This window comes from Nestor notabilis, unplaced genomic scaffold (genome assembly GCF_000696875.1).
Source record: "Nestor notabilis isolate BGI_N333 unplaced genomic scaffold, ASM69687v1 scaffold7763, whole genome shotgun sequence".
In the NCBI taxonomy this organism is placed as follows: domain Eukaryota; kingdom Metazoa; phylum Chordata; class Aves; order Psittaciformes; family Psittacidae; genus Nestor; species Nestor notabilis.
Window position 1 is genome coordinate 41,364 of NW_009921465.1, and position 12,631 is coordinate 53,994.

The window sequence follows — 12,631 nt, forward strand, 5'->3', positions numbered from 1 at the left end:
TGAATGGGGCCTACTGAAGGCTCAAATGCTGCTGCAGTAGCCCACTCTAATGTGGAATATTATGACTTGATTTACACAATCCTTAGTCTTCTTAAAGAATAAATCGGAAAATGAATCTCTGGAAGTTGATGCTTTTTCTGTGCATCAGGTGAGGTGCTAAAGCATGGTATTTTGTTTTGGTTTTCCCTCATTATGTATCAAGGCCATTTTTGAAATTAAATGAAAAGAAGTTTCTCATCATTTTGTTCAGAAAGGGATAAAGCACAGGGATTATGCCTCAATGAATGTAATTTCTTAAAATTTTTTTCTGCATGTCAGTCTTTGTGGCAAACTTACAGATTTTATATTGAAATAACAACGAAGCCAATTAATGTGTAATGAAAAATAGTAGAAAACTGAGAAATTATGACAAAATTGAACCAAAGTTCCTCTTCTCTATAGGCAGTTAGAATGAAAGACAGAAAACGGTGTCAGAAAAAGGAAGGTGCATCACTTGCAACTTTATATATGGATCATTTCATACTGATCTGGTTGGAAATATGTTGCACAAGATCAGAATAGATCAGCATGCTGTTTCCTTTCTGATTTAGTTTACTGTTCTTTACATTTTCTGGAGCACAGGTAACTGAAGTACCAGAGAAATGCCTTGAAATGCAGTGTATGATATATTCATACATACTGTGATGTAATACATAAATATATCACATGCAAAATATTTTTGCTGCACATAAAATAGACAAAACTATATATATATGGAAGCACAGTCTTGAAAACTGACATTTGTAACATTTTGGTAAATGTTACAAAGTTAGCAGTAGGAAAGTGTTATCCTTGCCTTGTGGTAGCTTAGTGAAAACTAATTAAGAATAATAAAATGTTCTCAAATGAAAAGCAACTGTAGCTGTGTTAGGTTTTGAAAAGAATGGTCATAACAAAGATTTACCACTCACGACTTGAATACCAAAATCTTTTATTCTTAATGCGAGTTGCAAAGGTCCAGTATTCCCCTGCCACTAGTTGTGAGTGTAGACATGCTGAGTTTGTTGCCTGTAGCAGGCTTGCACTGAGGGCAATGGGTATTCTGTTGCCTGGTTTCTTGCAGTTTACTTTTCTGAGATCCTAAGATGTCAGGACGACATGCACCCAGGTAAATATCACTGGTGTGTGGGAAAAAGAGTTGACAGTTTTTCTTGTGTGTAAAGGGGAGATAAATTACAGGTGCCATGAGAAAAGTGCCATATATGGGAATTTTAATAAAGCAATGTTTTCAGAAACTCTGCATGTTCCAAATATGATGCTGACTTATCGTCCCCTCTGAATTCTTCCAGTTTCCACCATGTTTTGCTTTATGCCTTCAAAGCATGTTCCTCATCCACACCCACATACCACTTCCATCTGAGGGCTGACCAGGACTGAGACAGAGCTTTTTGCAGATCAAATCCACACAGGCTTTTGTGTTGCAGCATCCTTTGAAGTGCTGTGTGTCGCTTACATCTAGCAATTTTCTCAAAAAATCTGGTTTAGATTTAGCAGAACATGGTTTTCTGCCAGATAAATAGAAGAGACTGCTTTTGATCCCTAGCATAGGTAGGTTGGTTCTTGACTTTGGGACACCTTTGTATGATACTCTGACTTCACTTGCGACTTCTACTTTTAGCAGCTTCCAGAAAATAATTATCAGCCTGCTAGGATCTAAGTGGCATCACTCAAATATACGTTTGAGACCTTGATGTTACTCTGCATGTATTTTCTTTTTCTTATTTTTTGAGTCGCCTGTCCTGAAGGGCAGAGAAGGATGCACAAATTTCCAAACCTATTCTTCCTCACATGTATGTATACAGGCAAAGAATTTGCCTAATTCAGAACGGTAGCCATCAGTATGAAGTGGCTTGAGCTGGAGAAGCACAGCCCTAGCCTCTGAACAAAATTCGGAGATAGTCAAAAAAGATCACTTCTTCCTTGCAAGCCAAAAATAGAGGGGAATAATAAGGAAATTTTACATGCCTCTGGACCCATCAGTGGAAATTCTTTGTTTAGAGAAACAAGCTACAGTTTTAAATGTCTTGCAATAGGTAGTTTTTTGACCTATGAAAATGGTATTTCAGAAAAATGCTTGTGGCTTTGCTGAAGGGCAGGTTGTATACGTGGTATAATTAATTTTTTTCTAAATAGAAGTTTTTAAACTGTTCACCAAAAGTTTCAAGAAACTTGCATAGTTAAAATTATTTTTGTGGATGCAGCTGTTAATGGCTTTCTGAATTCTCATCTTGTACTTTGAAAGAGATGCTACCCTGTGTGGGTGCAAGGCATCACTTGGAGATTAAGAATAGAAGAGACATCAATTCTTTACTTCATTACTATGGTAACTGAGATGTGATCCAGTTTCATTGCTTCTAGTATATGTTCAAAGCAAAGCTTCTGAGATGGGTCCTTGGACTGCTTCCATTCCTCTGAAACATTTAACACACAAACCCGCATGTCTTCTACTTCTGTTTAAAGATAACTTACTTTTTTTGTGGTGTGAAAATTACCTGGTGTGTACTTCACAATTCAAATTCTGCAGATTGTTTTCAGGGGAACAAACCGAGTAAAGCCATTAAAATGTGATACTCCATAATCCACTTCTAGGATCCCTTTGCAGGTCATTTCTCATCTCTCACCTCTGTTGTGCTCCTTGCCACCCATCCCCCCTTAGTAAAGAAGGACATGCCTTAGGACAAAGCTGGGGAGAAAGAAGGCAGAGTCAAATACTACAGTTGAGACTTTAATACTACAATTCAGATTTTTTTCTTTGCCCACTGATAACAAATGCTTCTGTAACTTGACCCAAACCAACAAGAAAGGTAACAGCCCAGTTAGTTAATCATAATGTAAACTTCCTTCTACTTCCCCCCTGCTAAGAAACAGTCACAAATAAAACAGATACAGGACATAATGTCTTATTGCAATAAGGCTGCTAGAGTACTTACATGTAAGTGTTCTGTCAGAAAACGTGTTTAAAGCCAGCCTTTAGATGCTCCCAATATTCAGCTGCATGTATGTTGAAGTCCTTTGCACTAGCCACTAGCATTCTAAACATGCAGTTGGTTTATATATCACCTTTATAGTCAGATCTCATTACTACAATGGTTAGTGGTGTATGTATATATAATATAAGACTAATTATTTATGGTATGTTATCAAGTGGAGTTTGGGGCATGGGTGACAGCTAGCAGGAATTCATTTTCAATGGGCTGTGTAAGCTCAGGTATGTGACTTGCACTAGGAACAACCATGGATGGGCTCAAGTGATGCACCAGAGGAAAATGAGCATAATTGTACAATTCATTTCTTAAGTAAATGTGCTGCCTCTCAGCTTCTTTAAATATACTGAATTTACTGAAGAGTCAATCTATGTGTTAATTCTTATTGTTTATAGAACAATGGTTTTGCATGTATTCTTAGAGGTACAGGGCCTCACAAAATACAATTGCGCAGTAAAATGATGGCAGAGCTAACGTTCACGGTGTCCTCTGTAAAAGCTTTGTAACCTTTCCGGGCTTGCTCCTGTGCTCCTGCCTCCTGTGTTGCATTCCTTGCACAGAGGTAACATTTTACAGTGCTCCCTGTGTCACTTCACCCATGCTAATTGTTCATTTTGGTTCTGGCTGAGGCTGTGCCTATGGAAATGGAACATCCTAGTAGGAGCAGCTCAATGTCCATTAGCAATGCTAGTGCTTCATCCGGAAGAATTTCCAAGATTCCTCTGAAATTAAAATTGAAGCATGGTAAATGTGGACTGGCAAAGCTGCTTCAAAAGCATGCTCATGATCCAAGCTAAAACAGTAGTGTAAATACTGACTGAGCTCTCCTGCAGAAAAAAATAGTTATGTGTGATTGTTTTACAGAGTGAATTATTTTGTGGTCTTAATGTAGCAGAGCATTTAAATACCATTCCATTGCTTCAGGGAGATCCCATCAGTGGGCACATGCCAGGGTGTAACTGGCTGATGGCCTCTGATATGAAACTCGCTTAAGATAAGAAAGAGAGTTTGATGACAGTTCACTTTAACTACTGGTTACTAGTTGACTAGCAGATGATTAGCAGAAAATCATTCACAGTCACAAGATCCAGCACTTTAGCTCTGTTAGTGGCATGGCAGTGATCTTAGAGACAAGTAAAGGAGGAAAGGAAGTTGAGTTGCACAAAGAAAGGGTTTGGTTGTTTGCAAAACAAGTAAATAAAAAAATCCAAAAGCTTTGGGATTATCTACATTTTCTCTGCATCAAAACCCTGCGTTTCAAAACTCTACTAAAACCAAGAAATCATGCCTTTATTGTTTAGACATACAAATGAATCTAACCGGCTGTTGGTTGTTTTTTCGTTTTTTCAGGGGGAAAAGGGCAACTACGACAAGCCTGAAACAAGTTTAAGTGTTTTAATTGGAGTGGTGGGTTTCATACAGCTCTCTAGAGCATCTTTCTCTGTCAGAGCCACAGCATATTACAATACTATATTATGTAAATAACCAAAGTGCATTTAAAATAATTGTCAGGGTTGGTGGACATGCTCCTTGTCCTGAATGTGTCAGATGAGCAGTTCTCATCCAGTGGAAGCAGAAACCTGGTGTGGGTCACTTATGCCTTTAATAGCTGATACCATGCATAGCTGAAGAAACTGTATGCTGTATGTGTAAGTGAGCTTGACTTCTAGATTGAAATATTAACGCATCTGTGAGCATGGTAATAGATTCTGTTTGGCTGTTTGTAGCTCTGTGACATCTACTAATGTTTTCTGTAACTGAGACATCTCAGTTAATTTTCGTAAGCGTTTTCTCTGTGAAAGCCCTCAAACACATGAAGGTGTTTTTATAGCTGTGATTATTTTACTTGGTTGATATTGTTGGGAGTAGAGAGTTCTCTAATAGTTTTCTCATAGATAGGTCATTTTGGTTTTGCTGTTTCTGTGGGAGTGTTTTATGTGTTTCTCCTCACCCTGGCTATTAATATGATACAATAACATACTGAAACGTACCAAAATCTGACTTCAGTAATAGGGAAAAGGTGTAGTAAAGGATTAAATGTGTTTTGTACTTGCTGGCTAAACCCCATGACGTATTCTCATAGCTGTGGGCTCTGATTCATAAAGATCTAATCTGTAGCGGTGTTTCAATAGCAGCAAGCCCAGTCATGAGACATGTACCTTCGTGTCTGTAGTCTGGGTGGTCTTACCATCTCATTGCAGATTAGAAACAGAGATACCTTTAAAAATGAGACTGAGTGGACTTTAAGATGATGGGAAGCTTTTAATTAAGCTCTCAAGTAGTTTCTTAGCTATTATATCTGTATTTTGTATGACACAGCTTAAATGGAGATACTCATACTATTGTAGGGTTGTTGAGGGTTGGGTTCTTTGGTGTTTTGTTTTGGTTTTTTGTTTGTTTTGTTTGCTTGTTTGTTTTGGGGTTGTTGGTTGGGTTTGTTGGGGTTTTTTTTTCAGATACAGATACGGGCATACAGTGACTGCACACTGCATGCTTTGCTCTGTGTAAGCTCTCTGGCTCTGGCTTAAGAAATGAGTATAGTGTTTTCTTGGTTTATTCCTTTAGATGCAATACTTAACTGGAGGCAGGCAACCAAAGGAGATTTAACTAGAGGAAGTCCTTACTGCCTCTGATTTTTCATTTGCATGTTATTACATTAATAAAAAATGAAGCTGTGGCTCTGAGAAGGTGGGGGGCAGCGGGGGCAGACCTTAAGCAATTTTTGCTTTCTGTCTCAACGTATGGGAATCAGAGTTCCTAATCTGGCATCCTCCCTCACTATCACACTGCACCCCTTCAGCTCACATTCTACAACCATGCAGACTGGAAGTTATCTGAGTATACGGTGTTCAGTAAAGATATGTCTATGACTAACCCTGATCAAACTCAAGGCATTGTTCTGAACATCACCATGAAAGGTGTTACAAATAGTGACATAAGTTCCCATGGCATGCAAACCAGAAATTGTGTAAGTTAGTGTTCTTGTAGACTATACTAATGCTCTTTGATCCTTAATTCTTGTTTTGGATGACTAAAGCTCATATTTTATCTGTCACATCATGATTTAAATACAGATGTAGGCAGAATTTATTGCATAAACCACTGCAAATACTGCTAATAGAGCATGGAATGTATTAAGGTAATTTTCAAATGTTTTGTTGACCTAAATGTTAGGTCCACTGATATCACTCCTAAATATAAGGAGCGGTATCAGTGATCATCTAATGATCCGCTATAGATCATAGAATCATAGAATGGTTTGGGTTGGAAAGGACCTTAAAGATCATCTGGTTCCAACCCCCCTCCCACAGGCAGGGACACCTTCCACTAGACCAGGTTGCTCAAAGGCCCGTTCAACTCTGCCTTCAAGTAAAAGATACAAGGATAGTATTGCAAATGTCTTATTTAACCTGGGAATTTGGACTATCCTTTTTGACTATGAAAATACCTTGCAGTGTATGCAATATCCTATGGACAGTTAACTTTTATATTTTTGACACTCACTGTTTTGCCTTTTCAGTGACTCTCATTTAGATGGTTTCTTTACCTTCCTTTCAGAAAAGACGGCGGCGGATTGACCGAAGCATGATTGGGGAGCCGACAAACTTTGTTCACACAGCTCACGTAGGATCAGGGGATCTATTCAGTGGAATGAATTCGGTAAGCATGAGCAGATGAAGAACATCTCACCTTAAGCAGAATACAGGAACCCTGTATGTGTATATTGTGGCTGAAGCAATTTTTTTTTATTATTATTTCCCCCCCCACCCCAGCTATGAGAAAGAATCTCTATGAAAGAACAAACTGCTAGCATCTTTATCTCAAATCCTAAACTCTTGCATTCAAGGTTATGGAATACCATTTTTAAAATTCCTCTATTTTATGGACAATACCTACTAGATTCTGTATAAATTGTATAGGCTATGTGTAGAATACTTTTTAAAAATTTGTTCTGATGGCATGTATGAACTAAAATAGAGATGTAGCTAGAAAATATACTAGAGTATTTTAAATAACTTCTAAGTGTCTTGTAGTTGACTAGATTCCTTATCTTAAATGCTTTACGCTATTTTAAATATAGTTCAAGTAAAACTAATTTACCACACAAAAATGGTGCACACAAATTTTCTTGGGTGTTCTTTTTGAGGTTTTTCTATTCTATGTAGCCCTATTTGCAGTGTGAATTATTTCCAGAGCAAGCAATGATGTCAGAGGCAAGGTTTTGTGGCTTCCTGTAGATGACAGGAGCAATAAATATTTTTATCTCCCTGAAAGTGAAAAACAGAAGGTAAGATAGATACTGAAAATCAGCTTATGAGAAGAGATTTCTCGTGTACAGCTTCATATTTATGTGAAATGTCAATCTGTTTTTAAGGTCAATAATATGGACTCTAGAAAAAGGTTGTATGTAGGTAATGATGAGGTCATTTTAGTTTCAGCTACTTGACAGCTTGTAACTCAGTCCGTATTGGGGAAGGGCAAAGCTAGAAAATCTGGCATGACAAACAATATGCTACACTTTCCCAGAAACAGTGTAATGGGTTGGAAGTGATTTGTATGAAAACATCCCTAAGCAAGTTAAACAGACAAACACAGCTTCAAATTGATAAAATTCAGTTAAAGCTAATTACTTATTTAATGCAATGTATTACATTAATATTTAAAGTCATTCTAAATTGAAATAAAGTAATAAAGTGAGCAGGTTTGGTTTGTTGGGGGTTTTTTGTTTTGGTTTTTTTTTTTTAGCATGGCTTTTTGTTTTTTATGTTTGTTCTCCCTAGTGTGAGAACCTTCTTCATTCTCACAGCTGAGCTGCCCCTTGTGAGGATTGTGATTATTGCCTGAAGCTTTGCTCTTTCACCTCAGACGTTTCCCTCTGCTTGCCCTCACCTTTGCCTTGTGTAATACCCAATTAATCTCTAGATAGTAGGTAATCATTATTGTCTCTCTACATAGACTTTTTCATTTTGAACGCTTATAACTGGCTATCTCTTTCTCTCTCTTTTTTTCATTTGGATAATGTGCTGTGTAAGTAGCCAGAGTAATTTTTTTCATCCCGAATAGAAAGGATCTGTATGCAAAAAATAATCCTGTTTTTCACTCTCTCTTCAGAAGCACAAATCTCTGCTTTTTCACACTGCTATTTTCCTGCCTCTTCTGTGGTGACTTACTGTGGTAATATTCCATCCAGTCTCCTTGTTCATTCTTTGCAGTGTAAATTCTAAGATTACAATGTTAACTTCCGTATGTTTTTCTGCTGCTTAATTTCCTTTAAAGTATGGACATTACAGTCCTTCATGAGCCTGCTTCTGAGTACTTCGGGAGGACCTCCTGCAATTCCATTAGCTTTTCCCATGTGAATTTGATTATTATTTACTATGTGGTCTGTGCCTTTTTTCATCAGCATTGTTCTTCATTACATGTCCTTATTATTCTGAGTACAGTAGCTTTCTGACTACTGAAATATTTTGCTTTTTTGTTTGCTTTCTCTGTAGAGCATCTCACTCCTTTGTCAAAGGTACATTTAAACAGTAGGAGTCCTCTGTGCACTGTTTCTTTCTCATTCCCATCACCACCTTCTTTTCCTATTCCATAGTGAAATCTCTCACTTTCTGCTTCGTATTCCTCATTTTAGTCTTCAAGTTCATGTATTTTGTCCTTTTCTTAGTTTTCCCTTGTTTTCTTTCTCAAAGATTGTGCGATTTCCTAATTCTAAATGGAAGAGGAAGAAAAGGAAAGAAGAAAATTAATGAGACATAAGCAGCACAGCTGATTGTATGATCTCTAATTGGTGCAATCCCCCTCACTTTCCAAAATCTTTAAATTCTTATCCTGTCTAAATTGGACATAAGAGAGAGCAACCTTGCTGTTACGTATCATCAAAGGAAGGCAATGGCATCTTTGGGAAAGAAAAAAATAATTGCGTTTCATGGCGCATGTTTTTGTAGCTCAGACTGCCTCAGAATGAGGATGCTTCAGAAAGAGTAACACCTGATAAGCCTACAGCTGTTATACCTGCTTTTGCTCAGTGTTTTTAATGTTCTGTATCTCCTATATAAGCTTTAATATACAAAACAGCCACTGAACTGCTAGTGCAGTCAAGTTTAATTTGCTGCATTCTCTTTGCTTTAGATGTAATAGCCTCTGTGTTTTTTAGACTGATTCTTCCTTACCCACTAACACAAACATCTGTATGTGTGACTCAAATATCAGAAAAATTATTGTAACCTCTAGAAGTACTCAAAAATTTACACTTCGGCCAGGCAAGTTGTCAGGCTGGAAGGTGACATGACCAGAAGATGTTTTTCTGGCTCTTTTTCGCTAGAGGTAGGGTCATTCAGGTGAAATTAATGCCATCCTCAAGTCATTCTTGTGAATACATTTACATGTATATTAATTATTTTCTGAGAGGAAAACCAAACAAACCAAAAAAAGAAAAAACCACCACATTAAATTCAAACTCCTTTTGTTCCAGTGAGCAACAGAAGATGTTTGGTGCATGTGACCAGCTTGATAAAATGTCAGAGTTCTTAAACACCACCTCATAAATGTGGATGCACTTATCCACACTCCCTGACTTTGTAGTCTGTATCGGCTCTGAATGCTTTTCCCCTGAAGAAAAACACGACTGTAATTTTGCTTTGCTGCTGTAGCTGTATCATGTACTGAGCAAAGCACCAAGGTAGAAAATGGTTTTGCATTGAGTTTAAATACACAAAAATCAATCTTTTGCATAGTGCTGTTGAAGACAAAGATCTAAAACAAGTTTGTTTTTTTTTTTTTTTACATTGGCCTTGAGAAACGGTGTGTAAGAAAGAGTTGTGCTGATTAATTTTGTGTGTGTGCATGTGTTTTGCTTTGCTGTAGAAAAGAATATACTTCTTTTGTCTTTGTAGATAGGGGAAATAACATGCAAGCTACTTGGAAATATTTCTCCAGTGCTGTTTTAATAGCTTTCTAGTGTTGTTTTGAGGTCTCTGTGAAGGAGCATACATGTAATAATTGCAAGTGGTGCCCTGTAGGCATAGGCTTTGCTGCAAGTTCAATTTCAGAAGCTGTAGCTTTGAATATGTTATTTTGTGCTCATTGTGTACTTGTTATGTATGCTCTGGGGTGCAGAGGGAAAAAGGCAGAACCTTTAATGCTGGAGTTGTCTTCCTGCAGGCACTTGGACATTATTATTTTGACTCGTGCAACACAAGCAGTAAAGAACTATGGATTCCCTTCCTTTTTGTTGAGAAAGGCAATGAAAGCCATAGAGGGATGTGCGTGTCTCGGGGTGAAAGGGGAAGCATTCTTTATGTATTTTCTTTCATCAGGCTAAAAATACCTTCAAATTAGCTATTTTCAGGGAAGTTGGTAGACTGAGTATGATTTAAGTAATAAATTCCCTGCCATCTAAAAGAATAGAGCAATGAAGGAAAGCAGTGTTGCTGTTATGTAAACAGATAAATAAAAAAAACTTCCACAAACCAAAAGCTCCTTTTTGGCTTAGAAAGTTCTTTTTTAAATTATCTGAAGTTAGCTATATGGTGCAGATACTGTCCAAATATTTTGTAAGTTGTCTATTATACTTTTAACATAACGGTGTCAACTTTTCTGGTTTATCATACTTGGCAAAGAACACTTTTCATATAACGAGGTAAATTATAGATTGTCAGATGGAGTGGAATTGGATACCAGTAAGAGATTTGATTAAATTTTTTTGAGTAATCAAGCGGGTCAGTGGAAGCCTGAATCAGCCAGTTTTCTTTAGGAGAGAAGAAAAACTTCTGCTCAAGCACCAGTTCTTCCCTCTCTCCTGCTGAGCTGCCTGCAGAAGTGAAAATTCCAGCAAGCCTATGCTGCACATGTCCTCATGCAAAAGTAATGCAGCTTTAATGCTAAAGGAGCAGTTGAAAACCAAACCTAAACCGAGAAATAGAATTGGAGGAAGGAAGATGCCATAGCTCACTAACTGCGATTCCTCTTTTCTTTGCCCCCCTTTACCTTCTGTCTCCAGGTGAGCTCAATTCAGAACCAAATGCAGTCCAAGGGAGGCTATGGAGGTGGCATGTCTGCAAATGTTCAGATGCAGCTTGTAGATACAAAGGCAGGATAACCCTGGGGAAACCTTTTCAGTAAGTATTGCATTTCGATTTTTAGGCACTGGTAGAGTAGTAAGAAGAACCATCATACTACTTCATGAATAGCTGTGTGTTTATGATGCCCAATTTTAAAATGCATTTCTGAATAAAATGCAGTGTCATGTGAGCATGTTATTCTTTTTACACGATGAACTAGAGCTTGTCCTGACTGCATCAATCTGTCTGTAAGCCTGTTTTATACCTAAGATGATGATGTAGGTAAATCTTTGCAAGTGAAGTTAGTTGTGTAATTTTGTGATATGGTTAGTATACCATTTTTTGCAACAGTTCCATCCATTTAAGCGTAGTATATAAAGTGTCAAATCAATGAATAGCAATGTTGAAGTAGGGAAAATGGTCACTCAGAATGTTCAAAACTCAGTTTAACATGCGGTTTTTGTCTCCCAGGTTCATATGGGTTCCTATATCTTCTTTCCCGTGTCCTCTTTTTTGCCTCGGTGACTGCTTTCTGTGCTCATGACGAGAGAAGTGATGGCTCGTTATTCACCCTTTGTGATTACTCCAGTGGAAAGTTGCTGTTCTGCTCTGATGATGCCATTTATCAGATTGGTCCGACCGTGCCTTTCAGTGGCATGCACGCATTTGCTTCTACCAGAATCATGAACATAGAGCTGTTTAGGATTGGGTTTAGTTTTTCATTTGTTTTTAAGGCAAATTAAAGCACCAACCTGAGCTTCCCTAATCCCTCACAAATACTAATGTGCAACATTCTGTTGCTTTTTGATCATTAAATCCTTTGTCCACTAAAGTCATTTAGAAATGAGTGAGTTTCCATTAATGTGTTCAATCATCTATTGTTCATACCCATTTTTGAAAGGTCTAGGACCTACAAGCACAAATGATTATTTCATACAAAATGAGCAGAGTAGATGATCGCATGCTTTGTGAGGTTCCTTTGTATGGTGGCCCTCTTGGTGCTATCAGAGAAAAAAAAGTAAAAATTGCTTACTGCAGACTGGTGAAAAGTTTTGCTGTGGCACCAAGTCATGCCTGTTTCTGACAAAGGATTTGTAATTTAGCTGCTTCAGAATTACGTTTTTATTTTAGTTTTTATCCAGCTGGTCTTGAAGTAATAAAGAGAGAGCTTGTGTTCATGAGGCATTTGTTGTAAATGTTCAAGTATATTTATTTTGAAAGAGCTGACCTTGAGACTGTAAACCAGTGTAGTACCGTATCTAAGTGTTGTGGAAGCGCTTTAGTCTATTTAAAAAAGAAAAGCATAAGTTTGGCTGCTTCTTTTTACAGTTTTTCTTAATTTTAGGCTGTATGGTCATTTCCAGTAGCAGCATGTCAGACTGCCTGCAATATTAGCTGAAAAGTTTAGTAGACCTCTCAAGTAGTTGGCAGTTTCTGTGTACTAAATATTTAGGGGCCATGGAAGTTGCTAAGAGCAACATACTAATCTGGCAGAACGGATGCCAATGAAAACAGCATACAGGGTGACTTTTTACTAAGTCAGTA

The 12,631-nt window shown here is 37.7% G+C and overlaps 1 protein-coding gene across 1 annotated transcript in view; it reads left to right on the top strand.

Annotated features, from left to right (window-relative positions):
• Positions 1-12,078, top strand: part of CDC42SE2 (CDC42 small effector 2) — a 30,605-nt gene extending 18,527 nt beyond the window's left edge. Inside the window, exons 2-4 of the mRNA XM_010011162.1 lie at positions 6,582-6,683; positions 11,026-11,143; positions 11,558-12,078. Coding sequence (XP_010009464.1) covers positions 6,582-6,683; positions 11,026-11,124 — 201 coding nt within the window. The 3' untranslated portion in view covers positions 11,125-11,143; positions 11,558-12,078. The remainder of the gene's footprint in view (positions 1-6,581; positions 6,684-11,025; positions 11,144-11,557) is intronic.
• Positions 12,079-12,631: the final 553 nt, after the last annotated feature.